The following is a 16262-nucleotide window of genomic DNA, read 5'->3' as shown; positions in this document are numbered from 1 at the left end:
TCCCATTAGCAGCATGGTGCATGGAAGTGTGGGGCTTTGGGCTCCCTACAATAGACCCTGACCCTTGTCATCCCTTTACACCAGTGCACAGTGGGGGTGAAAATGGACTGAATCTGAATGGTGAGGATTTGCACCCACTCTATGTTGTTCAGAGTGATGACATGTCAGAAAATCTGTCCTGGAAATCTTATTCCATTGCATAGAAGGTAATCTGTCATAAGCAAACAACCCCTCGCACCCCAGTGTGCTCCTGTTTTCTGGGGCGGAGGGAGAGGGCCGGCTCCCGGCACCAATGTAGCAAGCTGGTGCTTGGGGCGGCACATGGAAGGGGGCTGCACGTCCGGCTCTTCGGCGGCAATTCAGCGGCGGGTCCCTCTCAGCGGGAAGGACCTGCCGCCGAACTGCCGCTGAAGAATGAAGCGGCGGCAGTAGAGTGGCAGTGGAAGTGCCGCAGATCGCGATCACGGCTTTTTTTTTTTTTTGGCTGCTTGGGGCAGCAAAAACCCTGGAGCCGGCCCTGCAGAGGGAGGAGGGTGAACTGGGCTCAGCCAGCCTTCAACAAATCTCGTCCCATAGCATCAGCCAAGGAACACCCTCTGCACGCCTGCTGACAGCACTGCCTGCAGGTGAACAGGATGCACTGCAGGAGTTCTAAGGAGCATTCTTATTGGTTCACCTGCTTTTGTGGCTTCTAAGCTTCTAACAAGTATCTTCTAATACTTGTTAGTAATAGATCGGGGCAGCATGTTCACAGCAGCCTCTGCTTTAGGTGTGCAGTGAAAAGGGGCCGCCTGTGTTCTTTAATGCTTCTGCTTCGGCTGGTACCTGGCCTATTTCCTTGGCTCACTTCCCTGGCTAGAGCAGAGTGGCCATTTCAGGCTGCACCCTGGACTTTAAAGAAGGAAACTCCTCCATTCTAATCCTTGTTCTAAACAAAACTGAATCTGGGATTAGCCCTTCTGTGTGCGGTTTAAGACAGTACCATGATGCAAAAGCAGTGGTGATTGGGGAGTCTTCCATCTCTCCCCTCTCAGAAGGGCTGCAGCACCTATATATTCTAAGGGTTCACACCCCTCTTGGTTGGAATATACTTGCTGTTTTCTAAGTTCCCCACATCTTGATGGTCCGTCTCTCTGGTGGGTTGTGGCCTGTGACAAATAATGGCATCTCTCCCTTTAGGCCAAGGAGCAGCCATGCACAGCGCCGCAGGAGGAGGAGGAGGAGGAGGAGGAGGTGGTTCGCGTGCTGACTCTACCTCTGCAGGCTCATCACGCTATGGAAAAGATGGAGGAATTTGTGTATAAGGTACTGTCAGCTCATGGCAGCCGATGGAGGACGGCTGCCAGGGCTCTGGGCCGCTGTCCTCTGCTGTGACAGAGTCTGAGGCATTGTGCTGGGTCTGCATTGGGGTTAATCTTCCTTGTTAGGAGGACACCATGAATGTGGGTGACTATATCCAGTGCACTGGGGTTCCCCCTAGCATGGGCAGGGGGCCTGAGCCAAGAGCTTAACAAATTTTCAACTGCAAGGCCAAGAGGAATGGAAAGTGAACAGCAGCACCTGTGAAATGCTGTTTCTCCTTCCCGTCCTTGCTGTCTGTGCACCTGAGAAGCCCTCTACAGCCAGCAATGACCCCGGGTGCTGTATGGAGAATGCCAAGGACCTGACAGGTGGAACAATCTAGGTGTATCTAGTGCATGTGACAGTGAGGGCTATCCATATCTGGCAGGGGCAAGTGTGGTGCAAACCCCTGCCCTAATCTAGCTCGGCGGGGCCCCTCTGATCTGTCCTGGGGTCTGGAGCACTGGCTGCTACCTGTCCAGTATTGCTGTGGTGTGCCTTGGGGACTAAGCAGAAGCTCCTGTACTCACTCACACACCTGTGGAGCCATGGGAGAGAAGGGCTAGTGCAGCAATTGCTGGGGCCAGGATGAAAACGTGGTCCCAGGGCACTCCTGTATGAACTCCGTTGGGGTTTTTGTCACAATGTCCCGTAAGAGCTGTCCCGTCGCCTGTCGTGGCTCAGCTGACCGTTTTGCTTGTTAAGGTGATGAAGGGCCAAATTCTGAGGGTGCTGGTCTCAGTCAGTCCCAGGGTATTGAGTGTGGGGAAGGCCCCGCACTCTGCAGGATTTGGCCCTTTATGGGCATCCTGTGGGTATTTGCAAAGCATTTAATTTTGCAACAACGGAACTTGCTCTTGAGTTATCATGTCCTCTTAAGAGAGAAGGCTGGGCCAGTTCAGTACTTAACTCACAGAAGAGACTGACTGGTTCTGTGTGGTTTTCAGCTTGACTTTCACAGCGATGGGCACCATGGAAACAACAGCTAGCAGTCACGGGGATAGGAGTGGCTCTGGAGCAGGTGCCATGCCTGGCCGGGGGCCGCCAGTCAGGGTAACCGCCTGCGTGGGTTGATGTGTTGCAGGTGTGGGAAGGGCGCTGGAGGGTGATTCCCTATGATGTGCTCCCAGACTGGCTGAAGGATAACGATTACCTCCTGCATGGACACAGACCCCCTATGCCGTCCTTCAGAGCCTGCTTCAAGAGCATCTTTCGAATACACACCGAGACGGGCAACATCTGGACTCACTTACTAGGTGACTGAGGGGGAGCTCTATCCTTGGGACTGATGAGTACGGCTGTGGCCCCACAAGCATGCCCTGCTCAGGACAGAGACCTCACAAGCCAAGGTCCTGGCCTCAGAGGACTCAGGCTGACTCTAGTGGATGCCTTTTACCAGGGGAAAAGTTTCACTCAGTGTCATCTGTCACATAAACAGTCAAGGGCGGGACGGGGTGTCCTGTTCTCCCCGCATCCTCCCTCTGCTTTCTCTTTAGTGGGCAGGAAGAAGAGGAGAATTCCTCCCCGGCGAGGGGATGAAGGGAGCTTGGTATGGGCCTGTCATGGCTGCGCCCTCAATCAGAGGGGCAGAGAGATCCCCTGGGAGTTATTTTGTCTTCCCCAAAGGGCTGGATACACTGCCAGGGCAGCAAACCTGTCTGTCTAGGAGCTCGGGCCCCCATGCTGCCTCCAAATCATTCCACTGGCCAGTGTTGGTAGACTATTTCAGGGCCCGGGTCACTCTTGGGTTCCCATGGCCTGTTGTGCCAGATCCTCCGCTGGGCTGGGGTGGTAGCCATTTGAGCCCTGTGTGGGGCTAGTGTAGATCCCTGAAGGACCCACTGCCATAATAGCAGGAGCAGGTGGGAGTCCTGCGCAGGACTCTAGTAGCCATGTTCTCACTACATGCACTGAGTGAGTGTGGAGCTGGCAGAGCGATAACCCATTGGACTCTCAGGGGATAGACATAGGGATTACTGTGGGGCACTGGTGAGGATTAACCACTGTGAACAGACACGTCTGTGTTCAAAGTCTGACAGACCTGCAGAGCTGGGACTTGCTGGGCTCACGGAAGGGGAAGGTGGGCGCTGTTCCCATAGAGAACAGTGAAGAATGTCTGTCCCCCCCACAGTGGGAGAATGGGAGCTGTTTGGTGCTGAGCCCTCTGTGCTCCCTAGAGCCTCACTTTGTGCTGCGTGGCGGGTTGGGTGCCCCCATTCAGATGTACTGCTCTGTCACTAGGAAGCCAGAAATGAGGAACCAGAAGCTCTCGCCTCACCTGGCACAGAACACACCTTGTCAGGGTCAGAGTGGGCTTGTCCCATCAGGGTGTATAGCCTCTTCGTCTGGCCAGGGATCCAGGCTTGGCATCTGTGCTGAGCACCAGACAAGTAGTTGGATTCACTTTAGGGATTATGTTGCTGTCATTGCTGCCAGGGTGCACTTGACCTTTGGGTGAGGGCCATGTGTGGGGAGAACAGGCCACTCCCTTTCCCTAGCATCACAAGGCAAAGAGGGATCTGACCCCTTAGGCCAACTGAGACTGTTCATGCTCTCCTAGAACCTGTTACGGTGGGCACCAGCTTATTGTCTGGCAGCTGGCACAATGGTGATCTGTCAGTTCTCAGCTGTGCTCATCCAGTGTCCTCAGAGCTGGACCGGCTCGAGGAAGGGGTGCAGTCAAGTAAACGTAACTGCCAGGCAGTCGATAGCTCCCAGAAAGGTCCTGGCCAGCACATCTGTCCTCTAGCTCACAACTGCCATTGACCTCCTCACAGTGTCCCTGTCAGTGCTGCTGGGCAGCACAGCTCAGCCTCCATTTCAGCAAAGTGAGGGGAGCGCACAGCGAGTGATATCTGTGTGACGGGTTGGGTCACAGAAACCCACATGGGACTGCCGCCTGATGTGCTGAGACTACCTCAGAGCCAGTTTTCCCTGCCAGCTTGGGACTTCAGTACCCTGTCTTGTTGAGCCAAACACAGACCCAGGTCTGAACCACATCCCCCAAAAGCTGCAGATTTAACTGAAAACAGCTTAAGAAGTGCTCCTGTCTCTAGCACCCATACACCCAGCTCCCAATGGGATCCAAACCCCAAATAAATCTGTTTTACTCTGTATAAAGCTTATACAGGGTAAACTCATAAATTGTCCGCCCTCTATAACACTGATAGAGAGATATGCACAGCTGTTTGCTCCCTCCAAGTATTAGTCACTAACTCTGCGTTCAGTAATAAGCAAAAAGTGATTTTATTAAGTATAAAAAAGTAGGAGTTAAGTGGTTCCAAGTAATAACAGACAGAACAAAGTAAGTTATCAAGCAAAATAAAACAAAACCATGCAAGTCTAAGCCTAATACATTAAGAAACTGATTACAGATAAATCTCATCCTCAGAGATGTTCCCATAAGCTTATTTCACAGATTAGACTCCTTTCTAGTCTGGGCCCAATCCTTTCTCTGGTACAGTCCTTGTTCCACCTCAGGTGGTAGCTAGGGGATTTCTCATGACTGCAGCCTCCTTTGTTCTGTTCCACCCCCTTATATAGCTTTGGCACAAGGCGGGAATCTTTTGTCTCTCTGGGTCCCCACCCCTCCTCCTAAATGGAAAAGCCCCAGGTTTAAGATGGATTCCAGTACCAGGTGACATGGTCACATGTCCTGTGAGACCCCAAACCTTCATTCTTCCTGGCCTGACTCTCAGGAAGGCTTGCAAGTAAACAGAGCCATTTACAACCAATTGTCCTAGTTGATGGGAGCCATCAAGATTTCAAACCACCATTAATGGCCCACACTTTGCATAATTACAATAGGACCTCAGAGTTGTATTTCATATTTCTAGTTTCATATACAAGAATGATATATACATACAAATAGGATGAACACACTCAGTAGATTATAAGCTTTGTAATGATACCTTACAAGAGACCTTTTGCATGAAGCATATTCCAGTTACATTATATTCACGCTCATTAGCATATTTTCATAAAATCATATGGAGTGCAACATCACAGTCTGCTCTCCTGGGTGGACAGCATGAGGGTCAGGGCCTTTCCAGGGGAACCTGGGCAGAGGCAGATTTTGCTCGTGGCCTTTGACTGGAGGTGCAGCTCGGTGTACCCAGGGCTACTAATGATGGTCAGATTCGCAGTTCCTCCTGTAGGGAGGGAAGTATGTCACAGATGCAATGAATTAGCTCACAACAGCAACATTCCTGCTAGTCAACCAGCACTGAGGGCCAGGTGCAGAATGAAGCCATGTTAAAACAATTCCGAGTCAGACCACTCACCTGGCCATGCTAACCACATCACATGCCATCTGCCTTCTAGCTCTGCAGGCAGTGGTCCCTCTTGGCTCCAGATGTTTGAGGCAAAAATGAGCTCTTCCATCAAGTCCCCAGAGGGTGTGCCGAGCCCTGCTGCCCATGGGGACTGGATCATTTGTGCTTTTATCTCCGAGTGGGCCCCATCCGCCAATACAGGTCCTGGAGCCATTTGGCAGTGCTACAGAATGCTCTTCAAGGCCTTCCAGAAGGTCCAGGCAGGGAAAGGCTGCATGCGTGAGCCTGTCCTGTCCAGAGCGGCTGGGACAATGTGTCCTCAGCATGGTCTGGAACTGAGTGGTGTCTGTATCAGTGGCCAGTCTGGCAGTCGAATGTCAGCACAAATGGGGCATGCAGGGCCCAGGCCCAAGCTCCCAGACCCCAAGACATAGTGTTGCTAAGGCCTCTGGGGGAAGGAGCACCTCAAACGACTCCTCTCATCTCCCCTCCCCCAGGAGCAGAACTGATGAGCGTGGCAGGGAGTGCCACACATCTCTCTCTAGAGGCTACTGGATCTTTGGAGAATAAGTAAGGCAGCCTGGACCTTCCCCACTGCTATCCCCCCAAACGGGTTTGGCCCCTCCAAGGCAGCAGAGTGGAATGCATGTTGCACTGGGCATAGCAACACATTGCTGCAGGCCCTGCCAGGGAGATCCAGACTAGCCCCTATGCGGCTTTTCTTGTTCCCAGGGCAGCTACCGAGTTCCCCTGTTAACAGTGTGACCCTTCTGTGTTGCTCTCTCCTGGCGCAGGCAGGGATTACAAAGACCCTTGGTGTTGATTTTCCCCAGGTCTGCTGTGAAACGCTGGCTCACTGCCATTGCACAGGTGCTCCCTTGGGCAGCTGTTGGAAGTGGCTCCTGCTGGCTGACTGACTCTTTGGTGTGTTGGCTGCAGGTTTTGTGTTGTTCCTCTTCTTGGGGATTCTGACCATGCTCAGGCCCAACATGTACTTCATGGCCCCTCTTCAGGAGAAGGTGGTGTTCGGGATGTTCTTCCTTGGAGCAGTGCTATGCCTCAGCTTTTCCTGGCTTTTCCACACCGTCTACTGTCACTCGGAGAAGGTCTCCCGGACGTTTTCAAAGTGAGTCGGCTGCAGCAAAACAACCACAAAACTGTGTTCAGCAGCAGCAGCTGCTAACTCCTGGTCGTCTCCTAGCATCAGGCTGACCTAGAGGAGACCTAGCCCAGCCTTAGCCTTCCAGGCACTGAATAACATAGTGTGCAAGGCTTTTGGAGCGGACCTTGCTCAGGCTAGTCTGCCAAAGGGATTTACCTACCAGGTGCTGCTTTGCACAGCACTAAGATCGGGGGGGGGGGGGGGGGATGGAGCGGGGGAGAAGATTGTTCTTTAGAACAGGCTTTGCTGTGGTGCCCTTAGCCAAAATGCCTTGATGTGCCATGGGATGTTACACAGCTGCTGCTCTTCACCCGAGCACTGGCTGCATTTCAGTGGGGAAGTGATTCCCATGTGTATCATTTGCAAGCACTTGGGGATGAAAGAAGCTGTCAACATTCCTGTGAAAACAAGGGCTAAGAGCTACTGCTTCCCACTGAGGTTGTGCCAGTGCTTGTCCTGTCCATGCTGTCACTAAACAGTCAGAAAACTGCACAGACACACCTAATTCTGCTCACGCCTTTACCGCCCAGACAGACCCACCCTCCTACGCTTCTGCTCCACAAACTCACTTGGGACGCAAACAGAAGCGCCCACAATACATTGCTACAGTTCTTCCCAGTCACACTCCCCCTAGCTAGGCCTACAGACGTAGGTAGGGTCACAAAGTCTGGAGGGCTACAGCTGGAGAGCCAGCAGTTGGGCTGCGAGAACGGGAGCTGAGGGTGTAAACGTGCCAGAGTGAGGGGAGTGCACTTCCAAACTGACCCCTGGGTTTCTCTCTCTGTGTCTGTGTTCTAGATTGGATTACTCAGGAATAGCACTGCTGATTATGGGGAGCTTTGTCCCCTGGCTCTATTACTCGTTCTACTGCTCACCGCAGCCTCGGCTCATCTACCTCTCCATTGTCTGTGTCCTGGGCATCTCCGCAATCATTGTCGCTCAGTGGGACCGGTTTGCAACCCCCAAGCACAGACAGACCAGAGCAGGTAGGAACACTTTTCATTCAGCCACAAGCTGCTCAGCTGGCGTTAGAGGATGTTGACTCGGTAGCATGCTGGGTGTAGGCAGGGCCACTCCCACTGGGTGTGACATAGAAAGCCCCACTGCCTGAAGGAAGGGTTTGCGGCTAAGGCACTTAACAGGGACTCAGGAGATCTGAGCTCATTTCCCACCTCTGGGTAGGTCACTTCATTCCTCAATCTGTAAACTGGAGATAAAGAGACTGCTGCCTCCCAAAGGACTGTAGTGGCTAACTTCAGTGCATGAGCCATTTGGGGACCCATAGAAAAACTACCAATCAGTGTGGGCACAAACTAGTTTCCCCAGAAGGATTCACTTCACCATTTCTCTGGCAATGGAAACTCCCATCAGTGTCCTTGTCTTTAGCTTCCTGCTGTACCTTCTTTGCTTTGCAATACAGCAATGTGCCAGGAGAGAGCCTGTGTTGGGCTTCGAGTGCCGATCTGAGTAGACTGTCCTGGCCTGGAAATGCAAGTGGCATGAGCCTGGTGCCATTGATGTTAAGGCCACAGCATTTAGTGTCCTCAATGGAAACAGGATCACACCCTTTATTTATAGGCCACTGAGTGCCTGGGTGAGCTGTCACTTTTGTGGTGTGATTCTGGTGTCGGCCAGTGTGGAGCAGTGGCAGCCCCCTAGGAACTGGGATCAATGACTGACAGACACATCTGCTCTTGATTTGGGTATGCTGAGCCAAGCCTCCACAACCCAGCTCTAGTGAGAAGAGCAGGAGAAGGGCCTGAAGCATTCCAGTGTGATAGCTGTATCTGGCCAGCCTCGGTCCTGAGCTGCTGTTACAGAGTTAAGGGCAACATACATTTCCCTCCGACAGCCACAGGGCAGATGCAGGGCTCTGCCACCTGGCAGCGATGGCTAGTGTTGGACGTTTACTAGTCCAGAAGGCACAGGTAGTTTTCACTTAGATATAGCTTAAATGAATGTTCCCGTGCTTCCTGCCCCAGCCGGAGTCCTGGCTGCTTCCCCCAGGACTGTCCCACTCCTGGCTGTGCCGCGAATCGTCCGTTGTCAGAGTCACCCTGAACTGGGAGGCTCGGGCTCACTTGAAACAGACTGCAGGCAGCACAGGGTTCTTGTGATCCTTGTTCAGGATCGGGCCACAGCGGGAGGCTAGTCAGCCTGCTTAGCACTGAGGCCTGGAGGTGGATGGAAGTCGTCTAGTGCAGGGAGTCTAGACCTTTTTCTTAATGAGGCTTCCCTGACATGCTATAAAAACTCTGTGGCCCGCCTGTGCCACAACAACTGGTTTTCTGCATATAAAAGCCAGGACCAGTGTTAGGGGGTAGCAAACAGGGCAGCTGCCTGGGGCTCCATGGCACAGGGCCCCACACAAAGCTACTTTGCTCAGATGTCGACTTCAGACCCGGGGGGCGGGGCTCAGGGCCCCGGGCTTTAGACCCATGCGGTGAAGCTTCCGCTTTCTGCCCTGGGCCCTAGCAAGTCTAACGCTGGTCCTGCTTGAGGAACCCCCTGAAACCTCACAGCCCCCCAGGGGGCCTCAGAGCCCTGGTTGAGAACCACTGGTTTAGTGAGCCCAGGGTTTTCCTCTCTGCTGGGGCTGGGAGCCCCTTGACCGGCTGAGAGCTGGTAACCCTCCAAGGGGAGCAGGAGCTGCGGAATTGCTGCCAGAGGTTGTGACTTTGTCCAGGGAGCCTTTCCCAGAGCAGCATTCACCAGGGACATCTGCTTTTATCTCTTCTTCTCTCCCCTCCCCGCCCCTCCCCGCCTCTGCCCCCATGCCTCAAGCCGGGTTGGCTTTGCCAGTCGCAGCAGTTACTGGTGCCGAGGGCACGTGGAGCCAGAGCATGGGAATTGTCTTGCAGTACAGCTGAAAACTGGTTAGCTTGTTCTCAGTGGGGAATGATTCCCCTGCTAGACACAGACCCAGCAGCTCTCACCCCAACTTTGTGTCCTCTAGGCTGTAACCCTTTCCTTGCTGGAAGCCAGGGTGGGTATCCTGGCAACTGCTTGAACAGGACAGACACTGAAATGGTGGAACCAAGATCCCCTTCTAGCCCCCTGAGGATCCATTGCTCCCTGGGCGCTGGAGGTAGCCCAGCTGGTGAGATGTACCATGTGGCAGCCCCATGGGGGACATCAGGAACAGCTGTGCATTAGCACAGAGCGGGGTGACATGGTGCCTTTCTGTCAGAGGCCTGAAGAGGCAGCGCCTGGTGCTATCAGCCAATGGATACTCTAGAACGCGCCTCCTTCCCAAAGGCTCTCTGTTCTCGCCATGGCTACCGCATCTGCTGTGCTCAGCACTGTGGCTCGCGGGCCCCCTCCCTGCAGCATGGCCAGCCTGCGTCCTGCTATCCTAGGTCAGTCCATCTCCCCCGGCGTCTGCCCCTCACTGAGCTGGAGCCCCTGCCTAGTCGTGCTCCAACCGGCAATGCAAGAGCAGCCAGACCCCATGCTGAACACGCCTCACCTGGGGGAAAGTTCAGGATCTGGGCCAGGCCCACACTTCATGGTTTGCTCCTGCCTTTAATGTGCTGCACTGACCTGGGAGGGGTGGCTGGGAAACCACAATGCACTGACTTGCCCCCTGGTCAAATCTCTAGGGTTTGTGCCTTTGCCCAAGGGGTGGCGCAGGGCATGGAGCTGCCTGCCTTGAATTCCAGCTCTGCCTTCTGGCTTCCCCAACATGCTCCATATGGGCCCTGTGCGGAACCTCCCCTTCCCCCACACACCCCCTATGGGACCTGCACGGAACTCCTCTATGCCCTACGGGCCCTGTGCAGAGCCTCCCTTCCTTCTGCCCCTAGACTCTGATGCGGCTTCTGCTGTCTGAACAGGAGCACTGGCGAAGTGACACTCCTTGGTTGCTCAGGTTGCAGGGCCTGGGGTGACACCCCACCAGTGTCTGGTCCCAGCCAGGCATAGAGCTGTGACCTGTGGGAGCTAGGGGTGCCCCAGCAGTGCTGCCACCAGGGCAGCTGGCAGTGCCCTGTCAGGGACCCTTTCCTGCACCTGGCTGAAGAATGCTGCTGCTGGTTGGGCCTGCTAATGGGGATGGGATGGAGTGAAACAAGGAGGGGGCTGTGCCCTGTTGGGTGGAGTGCAGCTGGCCTGAAGCCCCTAGGCTGAGCTCTCAATCTCTGTGCCTACAGGGCCCCCAGTGGTGGGGTTGGGGCTGGCGAGGCCTCACAGGGGATGCATGGCAGAGGCCAGCAGCCCCCTGTCCCACACAGGGAGCTCATGGAGTGGAAGGCAGCTGTGGGAGATGGCACTTGCTGCACAGTTGCACTCCAGCTGGCAGACTTCCTGCCTGAGGGGCTAGTGCATGAAACCTGCCCTGGGGCCACTGGAGCACTAGGGCATGCAGCCCTAGTGGAGAGGCGTGGGATGGAGGCTGAGGTAGAGGGAAGAAGCAGTGCTGCTGCCAGGCTTGTTTCTGCCTGTGCTGTGGGTTCTGAATTTGCTGATGCTTGGCACAGGCTGCCAGCTGCCCCAGAGGGCAGGAGGTTCCTGCCTGGTGACTCACCCTCTGGAGTTTGAAGCCCCTTGATTGCTATCTGGAAAGGCCCAGAGGCTGCTGCAGCAGAGACCTCCCTTCTCTGGGCAGTGGCTTGGCAGCCAAAAACTGCCACTCAGCTGTAGAAACGAGCTCCCTCCTCCACGTTCATCCCTGCCAGCCTCCCTCTGCCCCCCCCCTCGAGGGGGAGGGGCAGCACACCTGCACTGGAGCACTTCTGCACTTGACCACTTGCCACCTGGGCTCTGGGCTGAGCGGGGCTGCAGTGGTTAGTGCTGCCTGTGTCTCGGCTGAGCTGCTGTAGATGTACTGATTGTAGTGTCCTGGTGTGCTGCCAATGGCCCTAGGTACTTGGTGGAACAGCTCACGTGCTCTGTTGTATGTGCCACGGTCTGCTTCCATACAGTCCGCACTGTATCCCCACTGGAGCCTCTCTCAGTCAGCACCAAGGTCACAGTCCCAGAGAACAGGAGGGAGTCACATAGGGGAAGCCCACGCTGTATAAAATACAAACCCTGTCATTGCTGGCCTGTTCCGAAGATGAGTAGAACTGTACCAGGGCCAGCCAATGCATGGTTAACCCAACCAACCCATTCAGCCTGGGCATCTCTCTGGCTACACCAGTGTATGTATTGAGGGGAACATTTTAAGAGGACACAGAAATAGAGACTGCAGAGCCATGGCCAGTCCCCGTCCCAGAGAGCCTGAACGCCTTCACTGCTTGACTCCTGTGCAATTACATTTGGAGCATTGACCTAGATTTTGCTGTTTAATTTCCCTGTTTTTGAAAAGAAAACAAGCCCCAGGACAGTCAGTGCTTTTAAGTGCAAGCTGCTGGACTGGCACGGATCGGCCTCGGCTACTTTGGCCACAAAGGGTGTGTATCTGGAGTTGGCTTGAAACCTTGCTCAGTGCCAGTGTAGACACAGCTTAACACCTTTAAGATCATCTGAGCTGGCAGTGTTGTAACCTAGACTCCCCTCCCAGCAGAGGCTTTGAGCAGGCTTCCACCTACCATGCAGTGTTTGCTGGATGTTTCTACTTACATGACCACAGTTAACAATTCTGTCATTTAAACTGACCTGCTGCTTGTTCTGAATCCCAAACTGGGGGGGGGGGGGGGGGGGGGGGGGTGTCTCAGCTCAGCTGCTGTGGCGAGGGCTCTGTCTGCGGCCTCAGGAAGACATCACTACATCAGTTCCATTTGCAAATTTTTCTTTGCAATTCAACATCTAGAAATCTTTTAAAATGGGTCGATTCTGCAGCAAGTGGTGGATGCTGCAGACAAGCCGGTTCCTGTGTGTCTAGTTCTAAATGCTGCAGGAGCCCAGAGAGCTCAGTAGACAGTCGGTCTGCAGAGAAGGCTATGGACACGGGGAAGCATGTGTCAGTGTTGGTTCTGGGCTGAACATAGGGTTGTTCTCCCAGCATTAGCCCCAGGGCTTGCTGTGCAGAGGCAGAGCCCAGCTCTTTAAATGTTTACACTTGTCCGGGGGACTTTTTGCCAATGACTAAAGGACCAAGTCCTTGGGGAGCACGAGTAACCCTGACAGCTCCGTGTTGGGCAGTTCAGCCATTTCTGAATTGCCTACGCCAAAAAGCCCCTTGCATTTTCCAGACTTGGCTTTCATGGGGTGGAACTCAAAAGCAGCTACCAGGACTCAGCTGAAACTTTACCCCAATAGTACATTTCCATTTAGCTGGGAGAGAGCAGTGCTTGGAGAACCGGCTGTACTGAAATCCAGCCTGCCCCGCAGGCAGTGCAGGGCAAAGCTAGAACCAGCCCAGAAGGTTCGGAATGAAATCCGCTGCCTGGGTTCTGTCTGACGGGGGAATGACTGGTTTAGTAGATTGCTAGTGCGATATATGGTCTCTTGGTCTCCCGTTAAATGCAGTCTTGGGGTTGAGCGCTCCAAACAGTTTCCATCTGACCGGCACATGAAGGAGTCTGGTCTCAGTCCACTCCTACTGTCCCATCACTGATGACCCATGTAGGCCTCTCTGGAAGGCTAAGCAAGAAGGCCAAGGCTCTTGTCTGTGGAGTCGGCCTATTTGCATTGGTACCCATTGCTCTGCAACCCTTCTCCCTCCATAGGCAGCCTTTGGGGGGCAACTTGGAGGGATGTGGGAGCTATCTATCCCAGAGCGGTCAGTCCAGCCACTCTCTCCAGCACTCAACTCCCTCCTGGCCTAGAGGAAACCTGCATTCTGCTCTCGTGGGAGCTGCGGGTCAGCCTCCGGCTCAGGTGCCTTGGCTGTATTTTGAATGAAGGCTGAGGGTGTGACGAACTGGGACTGTTCTTAATGTGGTCTTTGAATGCTGAGTGGGGAGTGTTGGCTGGGAAGGCAGGGGAGTGTGGCTAGGATGGTCTGCATGGGGGGATGGGAGACTGGCCGAGGAAAGATACCTGAGCATGTAACATGAGAACCCAGGAAGGGGTTAGAGGCCAGGTGACACCTTTGCCCGGGAAACTGAACAAAGGGTGGGGGGAGAGTTTCAGAGCTAGCTGGTGGAATGGCTGGGGGGCAGACGGGGCTCTGACCTCCCAAGGGGGCTCTGGTGCCCTGGGACCCCAAGATGGACCTAACTGAGGGGGTCCTGTTGTCTGTGCCTGCAAGACCTGTCTTGGACTGTGTCCCTGTTGTCTAAATAAACCTTCTGCTTTACTGGCTGGCCGAGAGTCATGGTGAATCGCAGGAAGCCGGGGGTGCAGGGCCTTGTGTCCCCTCCACGCTCCGTGACAGAGGGCTCTCTCTCTCTCTTTCCCCCAGGGGTATTTTTGGGGCTGGGGCTGAGTGGCGTTGTGCCCACCATGCACTTCACCATCGCTGAAGGGTTTGTGAAAGCCACCACCGTGGGCCAGATGGGCTGGTTCTTCCTCATGGCTGTGATGTACATAACAGGAGCAGGGCTGTATGCTGCCCGCATCCCAGAGCGCTTCTTTCCTGGCAAGTTTGACATCTGGGTGAGTACAGCCTTTGCTGGGGGCATGGAAAGAGCCTGCCTTCTCCTTGAGGGGTATCCTGCTGAGAAAGCCAGGAGATGTGGTGCTAGATGCACTCCAGAGCGCAGCTTGGGGCTGGACCCAGAGCTTCTGGGTTAGACTCATCTGGGACAGCTCTGGGATGTGGTGCTCTGCTGGGTAATGAAGGGCAGATTGTGAAGAGAGCAAGAGGGGCAAAAGAGAAGGCAGGGGTAGCCTGTGGTTCCAGGACTCAGCATGCAGTGCAGCCTTGCTGTTTAGATCAGGCTGGAGCAGTGCATGTGGGGATTTGTAGTCTCCATGGGCCAGTAACAAGTGCTGTTACTGACCCTAAAGCTCTCCAGTCCTTGGGTCTGTGGCCTCCCTTTGGTTTCTTCAAAATGGACCTCTTACATCCCTTGCTTATTGCCTTTTGAGGCTGAAGTAGTGTTTCTTTTCCAGGGGAAGTGATTTCCCATTGCCCCAGCCTTTCCAGGGGAACCCAAACTGAGCTCGGCGAGCCAGACAGCTTCAGCAGTGGAGCCAGCTGTGCTCAGGGAGTTGCCCTGCCTAGGTCGTCTGCGGGCTTTGCAGACCAAACCATCTAGGTCCCTCTTTCAGAATTGTAGGTCATGTCTACTGATATCTTGGCCCCAGTATGTATTTCAAACTGAAAGTTCGAAGGCCAGTGGGTTCCTTCCTGCAGCTCTTAGCTGCTGTCAGGGGCTAATTTCAGAGGGACTTGACTTTGCCATCCACTCCAGCTCCAGGGAAGGCAGCTGGCTCCGCTCCCCTCAATTTAGCTTGGCTTGTGGTTCCACACATACATACGCAGAGGAATGTACCTCTGTGTCCCAGGCAATTTTAGTTCCAATAGGGTGAGATAAATGGCCCGTTTCAAATAGAATCTCCCTTTATCCTGAGTATTGAGTTTTTTCTCCTGGCATTGAGATGTAAACTACCAGATAAGCAATGGGTTGAACCAGTAGGTCATGACTAGAGGCACTGAAAGGACCCCAGACCAGTCTGCCTGGTTTGTGATGCTGCAATATACATGGAGCTCTGACCATTCAGGACAGGACTCACCTTTTGTGGTTGTTGGCTTCTTGCTGGTCTAACTTTTAAGGGCTTTATCTCACCTTCCCACAGTTCCAGTCGCATCAGATCTTCCACGTGCTGGTGGTGGCTGCAGCCTTTGTCCACTTCTATGGAGTCTCAAACTTGCAAGAATTTCGCTATGGACTCGAAGGGGGATGCACGGACGACTCTCTGCTCTGAGAACATCTAATGACTTTAGTACCAGCTTCCTAAGTGCTTTTTTAAACTACTTCTTTGCTAAAATCAAAGGAAGACTCTCAACTCTTTGGGTTTTTTGTTTTGTTTTTTTAAGAGGATGTTCTCCAGCAAGGTCCATAATGACCAAATCCTTGCCCCGTCTCCGAGTGATTTGCTGGACGTTGCCAATGGTGTCCAATAGGAAGAAGCACGTTCAACTATTAGCCCTTCCTGGGGAATAAAAACCCTCCTCCACCACACAGTGTTCTAATCACATTAGGATTTTCTGTCTAGTGCAGAAATTCTGTTTCTGAAAGCCAGGGGTGCAGATTGCCTGCTCCCCAGCACAGAAGTGTGGCCCCATTTTTAGCCCAGTTCTGGAGAGACAGGAAACCCATGTATTAGTCCATGGTCTGGGTCTCCTCCATATCTGAAGGAGCAACCCGCTGCTTTCCTGAGGACTGGCCCCAGAGCCTGCAGTGCTAATGAACAGGGGCTGTTCACAGGTTCATGTAACTTACCTTTTAACTATCTTTTTCTTGACACAGTAATGTAAATGGAATAAGAGACTATTTAATATTTAATACTAAGCTTTAAAGAGAGACTTGGTGCCACTTCAATGCGTCTGCCCATGAGCTGTTTGTGGTAACACAGGAGGGTCAGGACAGTATTTTAGGGGAATGTAGAGCTGCTGTAGCTGACTGAAATAAAAAGGTCAATAGTTAATGTCA

The 16262-nt window shown here is 53.6% G+C and overlaps 1 protein-coding gene across 7 annotated transcripts in view; it reads left to right on the top strand.

The window, feature by feature from the left end:
* The window catches only part of ADIPOR1 (adiponectin receptor 1), a 26610-nt gene extending 10348 nt beyond the window's left edge, over nt 1-16262 (top strand). For 4 of the 7 annotated variants that reach the window (XM_065592425.1, XM_065592426.1, XM_005311015.4 and 1 more), the window contains exons 3-8: nt 1180-1305; nt 2426-2597; nt 6555-6741; nt 7576-7763; nt 14066-14259; nt 15406-16262. In XM_065592425.1, the coding sequence (XP_065448497.1) occupies nt 1180-1305; nt 2426-2597; nt 6555-6741; nt 7576-7763; nt 14066-14259; nt 15406-15534 (996 nt within the window). In that variant the 3' untranslated portion in view covers nt 15535-16262. Of the gene's footprint in view, nt 1-1179; nt 1306-2425; nt 2598-6554; nt 6742-7575; nt 7764-9733; nt 9878-14065; nt 14260-15405 lie in introns of all 7 variants that reach the window. The other 3 variants (XM_065592423.1, XM_065592422.1, XM_065592424.1) reach the window with 1 other exon arrangement.

The sequence above is a fragment of the Chrysemys picta genome, chromosome 4, assembly GCF_011386835.1.
Source record: "Chrysemys picta bellii isolate R12L10 chromosome 4, ASM1138683v2, whole genome shotgun sequence".
Lineage (NCBI taxonomy): Eukaryota > Metazoa > Chordata > Testudines > Emydidae > Chrysemys > Chrysemys picta.
This window is presented reverse-complemented; position numbering and strand designations above follow the sequence as displayed.